Genomic DNA, 15,402 nt, shown 5'->3' on the forward strand with positions numbered 1-15,402 from the left:
TGTACTGGGACTAGCCTAAAATTGAAGAACAACGGCCATCTAGACACCCACGCACGCCTGCCTGAAGCGCATCAGGATTCAGGCGCAACCATCGCAGCTGGTTTCTGCCACAGGAGACAGGGCCTCGCCAGTTGCAAGACCCACGTCCATGACAGGCTGACCTCAGGAGGAGACAGAAACATTCTGGGCCGAACACTTTGCAACCGCGCCTCCCTGCCTCCTGAATCCAAGCGCGTCCCTTCCTTTTCCCTCGCCTCCCAGCCCACGCTCCCATATCCCCACGGAGGTTACCCTGTCGCCTCGTTCGCTCGCCATGCGCGCACTGAAGCACGGCACCATGCGCGCCCACGTCGCCCTGGCCCTCGCGGCGCTGGTGCTCGCCGGCGACGCCCTGCAGCCGGCGCTGGCCGGCGGGTTCGACTACAAGGACGCCCTCACCAAGACCATCATCTTCCTCGAGGCGCAGCGCTCCGGGAAGCTGCCGCCCAACAACCGCGTCAAGTGGCGCGGCGACTCCGGCCTCGAAGACGGCAAGCTCGCCAATGTACGGAGCGTCGCCGTTGTTCTCATCTCTCCTTCCTTCCTCCATTTCGTTTGTGTGCGTTACTACACTAGGAAGATCCAGGGCCGGCTCTAAGATTTCATGGGCCTTGAGCAAACTGGAACTATAGCCCTTTAACCTAAATATTTTTTCATTTCTAAAATAAAAAATAACATATTAGTACTCCCTCCATCTTGAAATATAAGGCATCGTGGGATTTTAAGAACATATTAAGGAGGTGGCCAGATGTCCATATAGGTAATACAATGCAAGTTTTCCAGTTCACAAGAGAAATATTTAGCAAGTTTTTAATTGAGTTGATTGAGTACTTGCCAAAAACTCCTAGCACACCTTATAATTGGGATAAATTTTGAACCCTGGATGCCTTGTATTTTAGAATCGGAGGGAGTAAATTGTGAAGAAAAATAAACATTTGAATTAGAAGTTCGAAATCCTGGAAATCTAAGAAACAGTAAGTTGCTAATAAAAAATTCACTCACCGATTAGAGCAGAGTAGCATGAGAACTCGTACGAGGGGTGAGGACAGACGATTGTAGATGTGCTAATCTCCTTTTGATTTCATAGACAAGGATCAGATTAGATGCGGGAAGGCAGGCGCGAGACCGCGTCGCTTCGATTTTGCAGCGACAAAGATGGATGCAATTCATACGAACGAGTGTTCTACCGATGTGTTTCTGTTCTGCGTACTCTGGCAGCTAGCACTAGCACGTTTGTTGGGGCTCGTCGCCTCAAATACATGCATACCGTGTGTATAGCTAGAGGTTACGTATAGGATGTTGGGCTCTCCTCTGGTATGGGCCCTTGGCGGTCGCCCCTGCTGACCTAGGGTCAGAGCCGGCCCAGGGAAGATCAAGGACCCGTCGGCGTCAAAAAAAGAAAAGAAAAGATCAAGAACCCGTCGTGATTGCGGATACGAAACTGAAACAATAATGTGATTGAAATGATCGTCAGTCCCCAGCGGATATAGGAAAGAAAAGAAACGGGAAGGAAACTAGGATTTTTTTTTTGTGATCATCAAAAGTAGGGATGATAGGTCCGTCCATGTACATTGATATCCTGCCATAGCACTGATGATAACGTGTGGGCGATCGAGCAGGTGGATCTGACCGGTGGATACTACGACGCCGGCGACAACGTCAAGTACGGGCTCCCGCTGGCGTTCACGGTGACGACGCTGGCGTGGACGGCGCTGGCGTTCAAGCCCGAGCTGCAGTCTGCCAAGGAGCTGGACCACGTGCACGAGGCCATCAGGTGGGGCACCGACTACCTGCTCAAGTGCGCCTCGAGGAAGAAGAAGCTTTGGGTGCAGGTCGGCGACCCGAACCTGGACCACCAGTGCTGGGTGCGGCCGGAGAACATGAAGGCGCCGCGGACGCTGTACGAGATCGACGAGAAGACGCCCGGGACGGAGATCGCCGCCGAGACCGCCGCCGCCTTCGCCGCCTCCTCCATGGTGTTCCGCCACGACAAGAAGTACTCGCGCGCGCTCCTCAACAAGGCCAAGCTGGTAACATTTGAGTACATTTTATCCCATATCAAGAATCGATCTCTGTAACATTATTTGAGTGCTAATAATTTTCGCTCCAATATATCCGATCCATCAACGAACAGCTGTTCCTGTTCGCCAAGAGCCACCAGGGCAGCTACGACGGCGAGTGCCCCTTCTACTGCTCCTACTCCGGCTACAACGACGAGCTGCTGTGGGCCGCGACGTGGCTGTACCTCGCGACGAAGCGTCAGGTGTACGCGGACTTCATCACCCACGAGGCCATCTCGTCGAGCGTGGCCGAGTTCAGCTGGGACCTCAAGTTCCCCGGCGCGCAGGTCCTGCTCTCCGAGTTCAACATGACCTCCGGCGGCGGCGCGCAGAACTTCAAGACCCAGGCCGACAACTTCGTGTGCGCCGTCCTCCCCGACACGGCGTTCCACCAGGTGTTCATCACCCCCGGCGGCATGATCCACCTCCGGGACGGCGCCAACACGCAGTACGTGACCGGCACGTCCTTCCTCTTCATCGTCTACAGCGACCTGCTGCTGCGCACGGGGCAGAGCGTCATGTGCGGGAACCAGGCCGTGAAGCCGGAGCGGCTGCGGGAGTTCGCGCGGCAGCAGATGGACTACCTGCTGGGGGCGAACCCGAGGGGGAGCTCCTACGTGGTGGGGTTCGGGGCCAACTCGCCGACGCAGCCGCACCACCGGGGGGCCTCCACCCCCGTGTTGCCGCCCGGGTACGACGTCAACTGCGGGCTCAGCTTCGGCGAGTGGTTCGCGCCCGACCGCCCCAACCCCAACGAGCTCACCGGCGCCATCATGGGAGGGCCCGACAAGGACGACAGGTTCGTCGACAAGCGCGCAAACTCCTCCTACACCGAGCCATGCACCTACATCAACTCACTCGCCATCGGCCCGCTCGCCGCGCTCGCCGCCCGCGGCGCGCAACTCGTCGCCACGCACTGATGATCCTCATCGTCATCCCCGGCTGCTCATCGAAGCGCCGCCCCGTTGATTGATTGATCGCTCCGTTTCGCGCCGTTGCCCTGTACTATCATCTCCTCCCTGTACGTACGTGCTGAATGAAGATTGAAACGAAACCCAAAATGTTTGTCTCTACGAAAATAGATTCGATTTCCATCGACTTTTTTTTTTTTGCTTGGCAAACACGGATCGATCGGGACAGCGACTATACCATTGCGTGTCGTGCGCACGTGATGCTTTGGGGAGCATTGGTGGATTTGGTCATGGTCATGGAGCACGGCACGGACAATAATGCTCCCGGCGCAAAGGCTCGCGCGAGTTTGTTGGGGTAGGTCTCGGTTGGCTGTTAGGCTGGCGTACGTACTGCCTGCGCCGGAGCCGGCCGTGTGGTGCGTTGGTCCGGGGACGTGCGTGCAGCGGTGGACCACGGCCTCCTTTTCCCGTCCGCATGATGTGGGAACAGGCGCGTACACGTACGGTTGCTCGCCCGTGCCGTGTCTCGTTGTACCTAGCACGCAGCAGCTTCGCAAACAGCTTTTCATCACTGAAATAACGCAAACTTTATTAGTTAATTAGTTTGGCACAGCGGATGATTTTTATCGTGCAAAAAGACCCGAATGGAGACTATTCCTTCGTTAAAACAGAAAGGGCATCATGCAAGCTCCTCCTATATCTCTATGATCAATTATATGTTTTGTCATCATAGTTAGCACAATGGAGAGAGGAAAACTAATGAATGGTCTTAATAATATTTTGTTATTCTTTTTTAACCTCCAAATAAACTAGAAGCCGCTACTGCTAAGTGGTAGTACTCACTCAGGACTACAGGAGTATGTTACTGTTGCTTCATCTAGCTTTTTGTTCGCACTGTAGGCATTGGCAATTCCAAGGAGAAAAAAAAGGAAAATGCAAAAAAGAAAAAGGCGAAAAGGAAAAAAGATCGTGAAAAGCCGCCCTCTTTTGCTAGATAAATACCACGCGAACCCAGCCCCCCGTGCCTCTCCTTAAAAAACTAGTCCTACTCGCGACGCTAGCCGCTCGCCTCCCCTGCCTGTTTGGCAACCACCTATTAAAGTTTAACACCCGTCACATCGGATATTTGGATGCTAATTAGGAGTATTAAATATAGGCTAATTATAAAACTAATTGCACAGATGGAGTATAATTCGCGAGACGAATCTATTAAGCCTAATTAGTCCATGATTTGACAATGTGGTGCTACAGTAACCATTTGCTAATGATGGATTAATTAGGCTTAATAGATTTATCTCGCGAATTAACACAGGGTTCTGCAATTAGTTTTATAATTAGCTCATGTTTAGTTCTCCTAATTAGCATCCGAACATCCGATGTGACACTGTTAAAATTTAACACCTCGTATCCAAACACCCCTTTAAAGGCGAGCGAGTGAAGGCGAGCGAGCGAGAGCGAAAGAAACAAGAGGAGAGGAGGCGGCGGCTGCTGCTGCTCCCGTTGCATGTGAGGCGCGGCCGCGAAGGGAGCGCGGGCCATGTCGATCGCGCTGGAGAGCGGGCGGGCGCTGGGCGGCGGCCCTCGGTTCGGCCGCGTCGCCCGCTGCGGCTACGCGGCCTCGCCGCCGGCGTCGGCGGGGCGCGGCGGCGGCTCGTCCTCGGTGGGGCGGAACAGCGACAGCCCCGCGGCGGCGGCGCAGTGGGAGTGGGACGGCGAGGAGGTCGAGGGCGGCGACGGCGAGGTCCAGAGCTCCTACAAGGGCTCGCCCTTCGACACCATGGACGCGCTCCAGGAGGCCCTGCCCTTCAGGTGAGCGCCCATTTCGCCACGGGGAACGGATCTTGATCGGTCTCGTGGGCTTCTCTACGCGATTCTTTTGGGGGATTCGGGGCAATGTGGCTGCAAGCGGCTGTTCTTGATCCCGGTGCGCTCGTTTCTCCCGGGAAATTTTTGGAGATTTCTTTGCGTTCGCTGGACTAACGCGGTTGAAGAGATTGGTTATTCGTCAGTACTAATTAGGGAATGTGCGTTACATACTCGGAATCTTGGTTCTCTGGTGAAGTAGGGAGGTCTTGGAGAATTCGAGCGGACTAGTTCGGTTCTTGGTCCTGTGATTGTCTCTCCTGTTGGAAATTGGAGGGGCTTCTTCTCTTTTCTTAGCAGGTCTGAGTGATCAGATGGCCAGATTGTTGCGATTTAGGGTTCTTTGCAATTCTCTGTGGTGCCTTATATTCACTGTGGTTGGGGACATTAGGCTTTTGTACAATAGGATTCTATGCAAACATCACTTCACATTGCGGATTCTTTGATCTTATAAATTTTGGTCCATGAACTGCTTGATTTTAACAGGTATATAGCGTCCTGATTGATGCTAATGTCTAGTATGTGAATCTCTCGTGTTGCTTGTAAAGTGGTTTATGAATTGTGAAGATAAATGTGGATACACCATGGAAATAAGTTGAGACAAATTGGGATTGGAATAAAGTTTCTCTTAGGCTTTCCAAGGAGAGTTAAGTAGGTTTCAGTTAGAACAGCAGTAATTACTCTAGTACTTCTCCGATTAAAGCCTAATTTCCACCAGCTTAATCTTCAAAAGGTTTTGTTTCTTTCTATTTAACAGGGAAAGATTATATGTCCACTTATTCCTTATGGGTTATGGCTATGTTGCAATCTCATATGAATACTATCGTTTAACTTTTGCCAAATGGTACTACAGTTTGCTGACTACCAGCCTATTGCTGGGTTCATTTCTACTAGTTGTTCTGTGTAGTGTGTAAACATGGTTCTATCCTACTAGTTGTTCAGTCCAAATAATATGCTACATGGCAGGATTGTGTTCTTGTGATACTACTAAAACCTTTTTTGTCTTCAAAACATATGCTTGGATTAATGATGAATTTTTTTCTGTTAGCCAGTAAAACACAGCTGCTATACATTACAAATGAATGCAACTGCAGCAGAAGTAACACTCCAGCCATTTTACAAGTTATTCACAGCACTAGGCAAATAGATCAATAGTACTGGCAGTCCGGATATTACTTGTTTGTTTGTGTTTCCATGACCTTACTGACTGGTGGTTACATAGGATTGGAATAGCTCTGATTGGTTGATGCATATACTCTTGGACAGGAATCCTTTGCTGTTTCCTTAAACTGTCTTATGTAATGAATTGTTTCACTGTTCGTGTGCCGAATCACCTGAATGCAATCATCTGTTTGAGCATGTTGTCGAACTTATTTAATTGTTTATTATACCACTAAGTCTTGAACACAATGTGATTGATCATGTAAAATCATAGGTTCAGTTCCTTGGCCAATGATCATAGCACTCCTTAGTAGCTTAATGCTACTGGTTGGCTGTTGACACTTATGGTTAGCAGAAACAGTGTATTACATTCATATGATGGAAGCAGAGATTTGGTCATGTGGTGGACTCCCAACACTGTTCGATGCAGACAACAAGTGATCAACACAAGCACAAGATCGAGCAGACAGCACGTTCTTCTTTCACATGGATTTGTTGGCTAGCTTATAGCTGCTATATAGTATTTGTTACCTGCAGCACTAAAATATTGAGTTTTATTGTCTTTGTTTTGGATTTGGCAACTTAACTTTGTCTGTTTGTTCACTGTGAGCAGCTTGGAGACTGCTCGCCTCTGTTTTGTCATTGCATGTTCTTTATTGGCATTTACATGGGTTATTATGATAAATTACCTTTTGACATCTTATCAGCCTTCCATTTTGCTGAGCAATTTTCTTCTTGCATATGGCAGGAAAGGGGTATGCAAGTTCTACAATGGCAAGTCAGGAAAGGGATCTTTTGCTAAGCTTCAAGATGCTGTAATTCTGTCTCCCCCTCTGAAAGACCTTCCAAAGCCAGAAACACCATCCCCTAGGAAGCGCAAAGGTCTTCTTCCATTCAGTTTCAAGTGGGGCAAACCACAGAACAAAGAGGTGTTCCCTGAAGATGATGCTGTCGATAGCCCCACAAATTGTAGGAGGTTGACAATATCGCCTGCTGCCGCAAGCAGCTCAGGAAGCAACAGTGGCAGTGATGATGAACATTACCGCTCTCAGAAGCCATCTTCCCGTCGCCCGCACAGAAGGCCCAGCAATGCCATGGATGTCTTTGCTTCTCCACCTGCACCTCGTCCACCCCAGTTGTTCTCAGCTCATATGAGATCACAGTCGATGCTTGATCTGCAGGATGTGACAGACTCAACCGCCACGGTTACCCCCAGGGACAAGCGCATGAAGAATTAGGAAAACCTGAATCTTGGTTATGCTCAGGACAAGTGCATGAAGCATTAGCAAAAGTTGAATCTTGGTTACTCCCAGGGACAAGCACATGAAGACTTGGTGAATCCTGAACCTTGTCGTCAGTCCAACCACTGGTGTCCATTTTAGACAGCGGAATCCAGTGGCAGATGCCTGCATACTAAGGCTCTCCATGCTTTTGCGAGATCGAATGGACCCGTGTAGTCGTGTTCATGGGGATGGGATTCTCCTTATACCTGGTGTAATGCGAAACATACAGATGAACTTGGCAAACTTATGGCCGGACTAATCAGTGGGCTGTATGCATTGGTTACTGGTTGACTTGTAAATTCTGGAATCTGTTGTTGTCTACTAATTCAGTCACATTACCGGCACCGATCCAGTGATCCTGTCACAACCTTCGTGTTGCTCGTCCTTCTGAAGTATTTGCCTGTATGTGCTGTTGAACTGGCGGTTTTCTTTTGTTGCCGGTGTAATGCGTAAATGGAATCAACACGACTGAGAAGAACCGGATTGATGGTTTTTTCTGTTCCTAATACTATGAATTTTCTTATGGACGTTTCATGTACCTTCAATAGCACATAAATTCATTTCAAATCAATCGGTTAAGAGAGAGTGCAATTAACAAACCTTCTGAACTCGTACATCGGAGGCTGACAATAGTAGCAACTTGCATTCTGCCAAACATAATACAATACCTATGCGAATTGAAGCTCATTTTAAGCACATGTGCGCATCGATTCCTTCCTCTCTTTTCTAAGCATTGTGCGCACTGTTTCCTGGAAGCAGCTCGCCAAAAAGAACAGATGTTAAAGGTATTGGCAGCTTGCGATAATAACAGTGAACAGACCAACGGTCCCACGTGCAACCGGGGTCAAAAAACTCCCATAATGAGTCCCGTGAGAGAAGTTCCCAAATCAGAACGAATGACAAATTGAAAACAAGTCCCATGAGTTTCAGATTTGTAGATTTAGATCTCGCTCCCATTTCTCGCACATGATTTGTACATATGTGTTTGTGAGCCTTGATCTGAGCGCTGCTCCAACACTAGGTCGTCCAAATAAGCATCCAAAATTGTACATCAAATGGCTGGCAGTGGCAGATCTCCAAGACTAGCTCATAAGCTCTTGACCCTTTGATAAATGTGAGCTCCTGACACACCTTGGTTAAACTTGCGATGAACTTGGCATCATGTTGGCAACTTGAACATGCGATGATCCAACAGTTGAATAACCGGGTTTAATCGTAGAATATTCAGAACGAATCCCACGAGCAAACAGATGCCTTCCAGATTTGGATCTGGCCCCCATTCTGCGGTGGCGACTTGATCCAAAGCTTCTGCTCCGTCTACTTATTGGCGCCCCCGTCTCATGACTTCATCACAGCACATCCATCTCTCACAGTCACAGTCACACACTCCGTACAGCGATGGCGAGGCTAGTCGGGGTGCTGTGCGCCCTGCTCGCCGCCGCCACTGTCGCCGCGGCGGCGGCCGCCGAGACGGAGGTCCAGTCTTCCTACATCGTGCACGTCGCGGGGGAGCACGCGCCCCGGTCGTCGCACCCGCGCTTGCTCGCCCGCGGGTACACCTCCTTGCTGCGTGACAGCCTCCCGGCGAGCATCTCGCGGCCGGCGCCGAGGCTGCTCTACTCGTACGCGCACGCCGCCACGGGCTTCGCGGCGCGGCTCACGGAGCGCCAGGCTGCGCACCTCGCGTCCCAGCCTTCCGTGCTCGCCGTCGCGGCGGACGGGATCCGGCAGCTGCACACCACGCTGACGCCCTCCTTCCTCCGCCTCTCGACCTCTTCGGGGCTGCTCCCGGCGTCCAACGGCGCCACGGACGTCGTGATAGGCGTCCTCGACACCGGCATCTACCCCGAGGACCGCGCCTCCTTCGCCGCTGACCCGTCGATGCCGCCGCCTCCCAGGAGGTTCCGCGGCAGCTGCGTCTCGACGCCGTCATTCAACGCCTCGGCCTACTGCAACAACAAGCTCGTCGGCGCCAAGTTCTTCCACGAAGGGTACGAGGCTGCATACGGCAACCGGCTTGACGAGACAGAGGACCCCAGGTCGCCGCTCGACAGCAACGGTCACGGGACGCACACCGCCTCCACCGCCGCCGGCTCGGCAGTGGCGGGCGCCGCCTTCTACAACTACGCCAAAGGCAAAGCAGTCGGCATGGCCCCGGGCGCGCGCATTGCCGCCTACAAGGTCTGCTGGACAAATGGATGCGCGGACTCTGACATCCTAAAGGCGTTTGACGAGGCCATCAAGGACGGGGTCGACGTCATCTCCCTCTCCCTCGGTGCCGTGGGTGAGCCGCCAAACTTTCATGAAGATCAGATAGCCATAGGCGCGTTCAACGCCGTCCGCAAGGGCATCGTTGTCTCTGCCTCCGCGGGGAACTCGGGCCCCGGCGAGTACACCGCCAAAAACATCGCGCCATGGTTTATCACGGTCGGTGCGTCAACCATCAACCGCCGGTTCCCGGCGACCGTCGTCCTCGGCAACGGCGAGACCTTCACCGGCTTTTCACTCTATGCTGGAGCGCCGCTCAGTGAAGCCAAGATACCGCTAGTGTATGGCGGGGACGTGGGCTCGGAAGTCTGCGAAGCTGGGAAGCTCAACGCCAGCTTGGTAGCCGGGAAGATCGTGGTGTGCGATCCGGGCGTGAACGGTCGGGTAGAAAAAGGAGAAGTTGTGAGACTTGCCGGAGGAGCCGGGGCAATCCTCGTCGGCAACGAAGTGTTCGGTGAGCAGGTCATCACCAGCCCGCACATCCTTCCCGCGACGGCCGTCACGTTCGCCGCTGCCGAGAAGATCAAGAAGTACATGAGGACGAAGAACGCGTCCCCCGTCGCGACGATCGTGTTCCAAGGCACGGTCGTCGGCCGGAAACCTTCTTCTCCAAGAATGGCGTCCTTCTCGAGCCGGGGCCCGAACTTCCGCGCGCCGGTGATCCTCAAACCGGACGTCACCGCCCCTGGAGTGGACATCCTTGCAGCCTGGACCGGCGCGAACTCACCCACGGAGCTCGACAGCGACAAGAGGCGTGTGCACTTCAACATCATCTCCGGCACCTCCATGTCGTGCCCGCACGTGAGCGGCATCGCCGCGCTGCTCCGGCAGGCGCACCCGGACTGGAGCCCCGCCGCGATCAAGTCCGCGCTGATGACCACCGCGTACAACGTGGATAACGCCGGCGACATCATCAGGGATATGTCCACCGGCCAGGCGTCCACGCCGTTCGTGCGCGGGGCCGGCCACGTAGACCCCAACCGCGCCGCCGACCCGGGCCTCGTGTACGACGCCGGCGCTGACGACTACATGTCCTTCCTCTGCGCGATCGGTTACACCGACGAGCAGATCGCCAAGTTCACGACGAAAGGCGACCCGGCGGTGAACTGTTCGACGAGAAGGGCCACCGCCGGCGACCTCAACTACCCGGCCTTCTCGGTGGTGTTCGTCAACTCCACCAAGAACGAGGTCACGCAGCGCCGCGTCGTGCGCAACGTCGGGAGCAACGTCAGGGCCAAGTACAGGGTCGCCGTCACCAGGCCGGCCGGCGTGCGTGTCACGGTGAAGCCACGGATTCTGAGGTTCAACCGACGGCAGCGGACGCAGGAGTATGCGGTGACTTTTATGCCATTGGTGGGGGCGAACGTGACCGAGAAGTACACGGACGGGTCGATCGTGTGGAGCGACGGGAAGCACAGGGTGACGAGCCCCCTGGCCATCACATGGCCTGTAAGCCAAGTAGCGGCGATGTGATGTGTGTGTCTGTGTCTTGTTTAATTTTTTTGTAAGTCGCAGTTTATGAAATAATAAGCTGGCCTCATTTCAGCATTCTTCCGTTTGACGATCAACTTTTAGGGCTGGTTGTTCCTCACTGTAATCCTTCTGTTGGTTGTTTCAGTATCATCTTTGCTGTTTGCTTGGCTGTAACATAACTAATTAAATAGGAATGAGCTGTGATGTGGTTAGGGAGTAGGGATAGTTGTCCAGGCTCAAGAAAAAAAAAGTCGATATACCATATGTCGGGTAAAATGTGCGCTGAAGAACTCTTTTGAACATAGGCAAAATAGGCGTTTTGATCCTTCAACTTTTTCCCAAGGCTCAACTCTTAGATCGGCCAATATAGTCCCTCAACTATTGTTTTGGAGTCAAACTCGTCCTTATACTAATGTAGTACTCCAAAATGATACGAGACTATTGCAAAAAGTCATTTCTATCCTTAGCTCCATATTCCCGTCCTCAATTTTCCCATGGTTGCTGGTGTGCGGATGCTCGTCAATCTACTCCTCGCTTTCATGGAGGAGCTGGGGCGGGTCGACCTGCAGCTGCTGGTGGTTTGCTTGCCGAGAGAAATTGGAACAAAACTGAGGAAAAGATAGCTATATGTTTTTGCTTTGTATTTGTTGTGAAGCTCAGATTGGAGAGAGAAATGAGCAGGCAGCTCAACTTGCTCAATGGTGCTAGAAGCGGATAAAAAATTAAGGAGGCGCTGATTGTTAATGCTCTGCTCGAGCAAGGAGAGCGGATAGCCAATTAACAGTTCTTGTCTTATATTTGGTAGGATAGCTAACTAGGTCTGCTCAATCAGATGGTGGTGTCATGACCATGTCCAGCGCAAAGGGACAGTGGAATTGAGTAGGGAAAGAAGAAACAAGGGTGAAAAGAATATTTTGCGTTAGTCTAATGACGGTATGGAGCGGCACATGAGTATAAGGATGAGTTTGATCCAGAAATAAAAGTTCAGGAGCAACATGCCTATTTTGCCTTGGACATACGTCCCGACGTTGGCGGAGCACCACGGCGGCACGACACGGCCCGTTCCACCACCGAGGGAGGGACGAAGGATCGCGAGCATCACACGCTCTCGTATCATATCTGGCATTTCACCGTTCCACCAACATCGTGGACGCCACGCCCGCGCGTGCAGCACAGGTCGTTCCTACTACGGGTGGTAATGGATCATGGCCTTCATATCTACTTCACGATCCAACTCAGCCCTATTTATTTTTAACTTAAAATTATATATTATTATGGCCCAACCTTATTGAACATATCCTTAAATTTGCTAGTCTAATCACCCCTACCCTACCTGCTCTATCTCTACTCGTAGGGCTCGTAGGCGCTCGAGGCACACGCCGCCACGGGTTTCGCAGCGCGGCGTGCGTTTTGAGTCCCAGCGTCGCACTTGCCGTCGTGCTCGACGCGACGCAGCACCACTCCGCTTCTCGGCCTCTACCTAGGAAAGTAGGAATCGTCCGGGCTCCTGCCCTCACGAAGTCGTGATATGTTTCTTGGTTCCTGTACACGGATCACCTGAGTATATAGGTTCTGTACAATCATCTGTTCCAGCATATTGTTACCTGTGCCACTCTGGCTCTAAACGTGTGTGACATTGTACGTTCATTTCGTTCAGTCTAACCACTGGATCGGGGTCCATTTTAGACAGTGGCCAATCCATGTACGCTTGGGTCTAAGTCTAACCACGGGTTACAGATTGACCTGTAAATTCTGGATTCTGCTTTTCTCCTACTGATTCTATACTAACCGGCAACCGTACTGAACTACTGATCCCACCCTTGTGCCCTCTTCACTCTTTGCATTCCTCGTCGTTCCGTAGACCGTAGCACGTCTGTGTGCCTGTATGTGCTATTCCAACTGTCCATGTTCTTGATCTCTCTGTTCCGTAGCACCATTACCCATGGCTGGAAATTGAAGATCCATTACACTGATGCTTCTTTTGTTCCTAATGTTATTGTATCGATCCTCCATTTTCTTCTTTCTAAGGTACTGTTGCTACGCTTAAGAATTTAAGGTGGAGGTTTGTTGTGGCTTTCAGTCGCATTAATCCATTTCAAATCAATTGGTGTAGAGTGCAGACCACACACTTGTGCTTAGGCGTATTTCACATCTGACGACGAAACAGTGCAGCTAAGAAAACTCTCTGAACTCCTACACCAGTCTGACAGTAGTAATCTTGCATCCTGATCTGCTGACATGCAGTGCAAAACAACACGCAAATGGACGCTCGTTTTAAGCAAGTCGATCATTTTCTATTGTATGACTCGTTTTAAGCACGTCGACCCTGTGAGCAACTCTCCAATGGATAAGCTTTTTTTTTTTAAAAAAAAGAGAGGTTACACCATAGGAAGTGTAGAACGGGAGGCGGTAGCAGGTATTGGCAGCTCGCTACAATGCAACGGACCAACAGTTGAATAACGAGAGCGAGCCTCATGTGCGAAAATTCTGAACCCAAACAAGACCCACGAGCAAAAGATTTCTAAATCGGAACGAGCCCCATGAGCAAGTTTTGTAATCAGAACAAGTTCATCTGCCAAATCATTTTCAGATTTGTCAATGGACCTCTTGATCCGACCCCATTCTCGCACATGATGTGTACGGCGCTGCCGTGGTGATCTGATCCCCAAGCTGCGACCGGCACACGAAGCTCTCCTATTTAGGCCGCGTTTGATACCCCTGCAAAAGTTTAACACCTGTCTATCAGATGTTTGGATGCTAAAACATATGCTATTAATAAGGAGTATTAAATATATACTAATTACAAAACTAATTGCACAGATGGAGTCTAATTCACGAGACAAATCTATTAAACCTAATTAGTTCATGATTTAACAATTTGATGCTACAGTAACCTTTGATAATGATGGATTAATTAGACTTAATAGATTCATCTCGTGAATTAGCATAAGAATTCTGCAACTAGTTTTATAATTAGCTCATATTTAATCTTCCTAATTAGCATCAGAGTATCCTAAAATTTTTTTCCCAAAACTATGTATTGGGGATTCTCCTAAAAAAATTTCCCCCAAAAACATATTAGTCCACAGCAGATCGCTAATAAATAGCCCCCAATATTTCAAACACAGGCCACGTTATCGTATTGGGCCCATCGGAAGACGCGCGGGCGTGCGGGAATCAGGATTGGGGGAGGAACGCCAACGCTAAAATATACGCGGTGGCAGGCTGTTTTTTAGCGTCGCTAAAAAATTGGGGAAAGTTTAGGTGGATTGTTGGAGTTCATTTTTTCTCTCTTTTTTCCTAAAAAAGGTATTGGGGTAAGATTAGCAACCTCTTGGAGTTGCTCTAACACAGCTAAAATTTAGCACCTGGTATCCAAACGTCCCCGTATTCGCGCCTCCTCTCGAGTCCACCACCATCGCAACGCATCCATCTCACACTCTCAGCGATGGCCAGACGACTAGCCGGGGTGTGGGTAGTGTTCGGCCTCCTCCTCACCGCCGCCGCGGAGGCCGAGACGGAGGCCCAGTCCTCCTACATTGTGCACGTCGCGGTAGAGCACGCACCGCGGCCGTCGTCGCGCCCACGCTTGCTCGCCCGCGCGCACACGTCCTCCCTGCACGACAGCCTCCCCACGCACCTCCTGCAGCCGGAGCCCCGCGGGTGCACTACTCCTACGCGCGCGGTGCACACGGTGCTGTGTCCGGGGTCTGGCCTCGCGCGGCGACCGAGACGGACCACGACGACAGCCGAGAGGACACGACGGTCGAGGCGGCCGGCGTGGGCGCGGAGGAAGCCGGGCTCCTAGGTGAGGTCGCGCCAGGGCCAGGCCTCGCATACGGAGCGGGCAGGGCGCAGCAGCCGGGCCGGCACGCGCGGATGAGGATCTCGCGCAGCGCGTCGTCCGGGAGCGCCGCCGCCATCGTTGCGCACATAGCCGGATCGATGTTGATCGCTCGCCGTCGCACATGAGCGCACGACGCCAATGCAAGGTCGTGGGAGACGCCGCCGGCGTGCGGAGGAGACGGCGTCCTGGGCTCCTGGCGACCCCGGGGGCGGACGGTGTTTCATATACCGACCCCTGGGTGCCTACCAGCCGTCTGATCGAGCCTGTGCGGCCACAGTTACCGAATGGCAAGCGAGTCTCTTCCTCTTCCTCGTCAAACTCGGGAGTCCAGGAACGCCAATCGCGCCGCTCGGTTTGCTCGCCGGAGCTCCGCCGCGGCGCTGCCCGCCGGCACCGCTCCTTTATCTGGGGCTCCTCGCTGCTGCACAGGCCATGCCTACCGCACGTGCGCGATCGAGAGCCGGGACAGAGGCAACGCGTGCAAGGTAGCTAGCAGC

At 52.1% G+C, this 15,402-nt stretch overlaps 3 protein-coding genes across 3 annotated transcripts; all 3 read left to right on the forward strand.

Annotated features, from left to right (window-relative positions):
* The first annotated feature begins 292 nt into the window (after positions 1 to 292).
* Positions 293 to 3,160, forward strand: LOC101775037 (endoglucanase 8). Its single transcript, XM_004954053.2, has 3 exons — positions 293 to 544; positions 1,659 to 2,069; positions 2,174 to 3,160. The coding sequence occupies exons 1-3, from the start codon at positions 314 to 316 to the stop codon at positions 3,017 to 3,019; spliced, it is 1,488 nt and encodes a 495-aa protein (XP_004954110.1). The 5' UTR covers positions 293 to 313; the 3' UTR covers positions 3,020 to 3,160.
* Positions 3,161 to 4,456: 1,296 nt separating this feature from the next.
* LOC101775442 lies at positions 4,457 to 7,684 on the forward strand. The gene is made up of 2 exons (XM_004954054.3): positions 4,457 to 4,819; positions 6,783 to 7,684. Exons 1-2 carry the CDS (start codon positions 4,548 to 4,550, stop codon positions 7,270 to 7,272), a joined length of 762 nt encoding a protein of 253 aa, XP_004954111.1. The 5' UTR covers positions 4,457 to 4,547; the 3' UTR covers positions 7,273 to 7,684.
* A 972-nt stretch (positions 7,685 to 8,656) lies between these two features.
* Positions 8,657 to 11,144, forward strand: LOC101775854 (subtilisin-like protease SBT1.4). The gene has a single exon (XM_004954055.2). The coding sequence runs from the start codon at positions 8,716 to 8,718 to the stop codon at positions 11,056 to 11,058; it is 2,343 nt and encodes a 780-aa protein (XP_004954112.1). The 5' UTR covers positions 8,657 to 8,715; the 3' UTR covers positions 11,059 to 11,144.
* The last annotated feature ends 4,258 nt before the right edge of the window (positions 11,145 to 15,402 follow it).

This window comes from Setaria italica, chromosome I, assembly GCF_000263155.2.
Source record: "Setaria italica strain Yugu1 chromosome I, Setaria_italica_v2.0, whole genome shotgun sequence".
NCBI classification, from domain to species: domain Eukaryota; kingdom Viridiplantae; phylum Streptophyta; class Magnoliopsida; order Poales; family Poaceae; genus Setaria; species Setaria italica.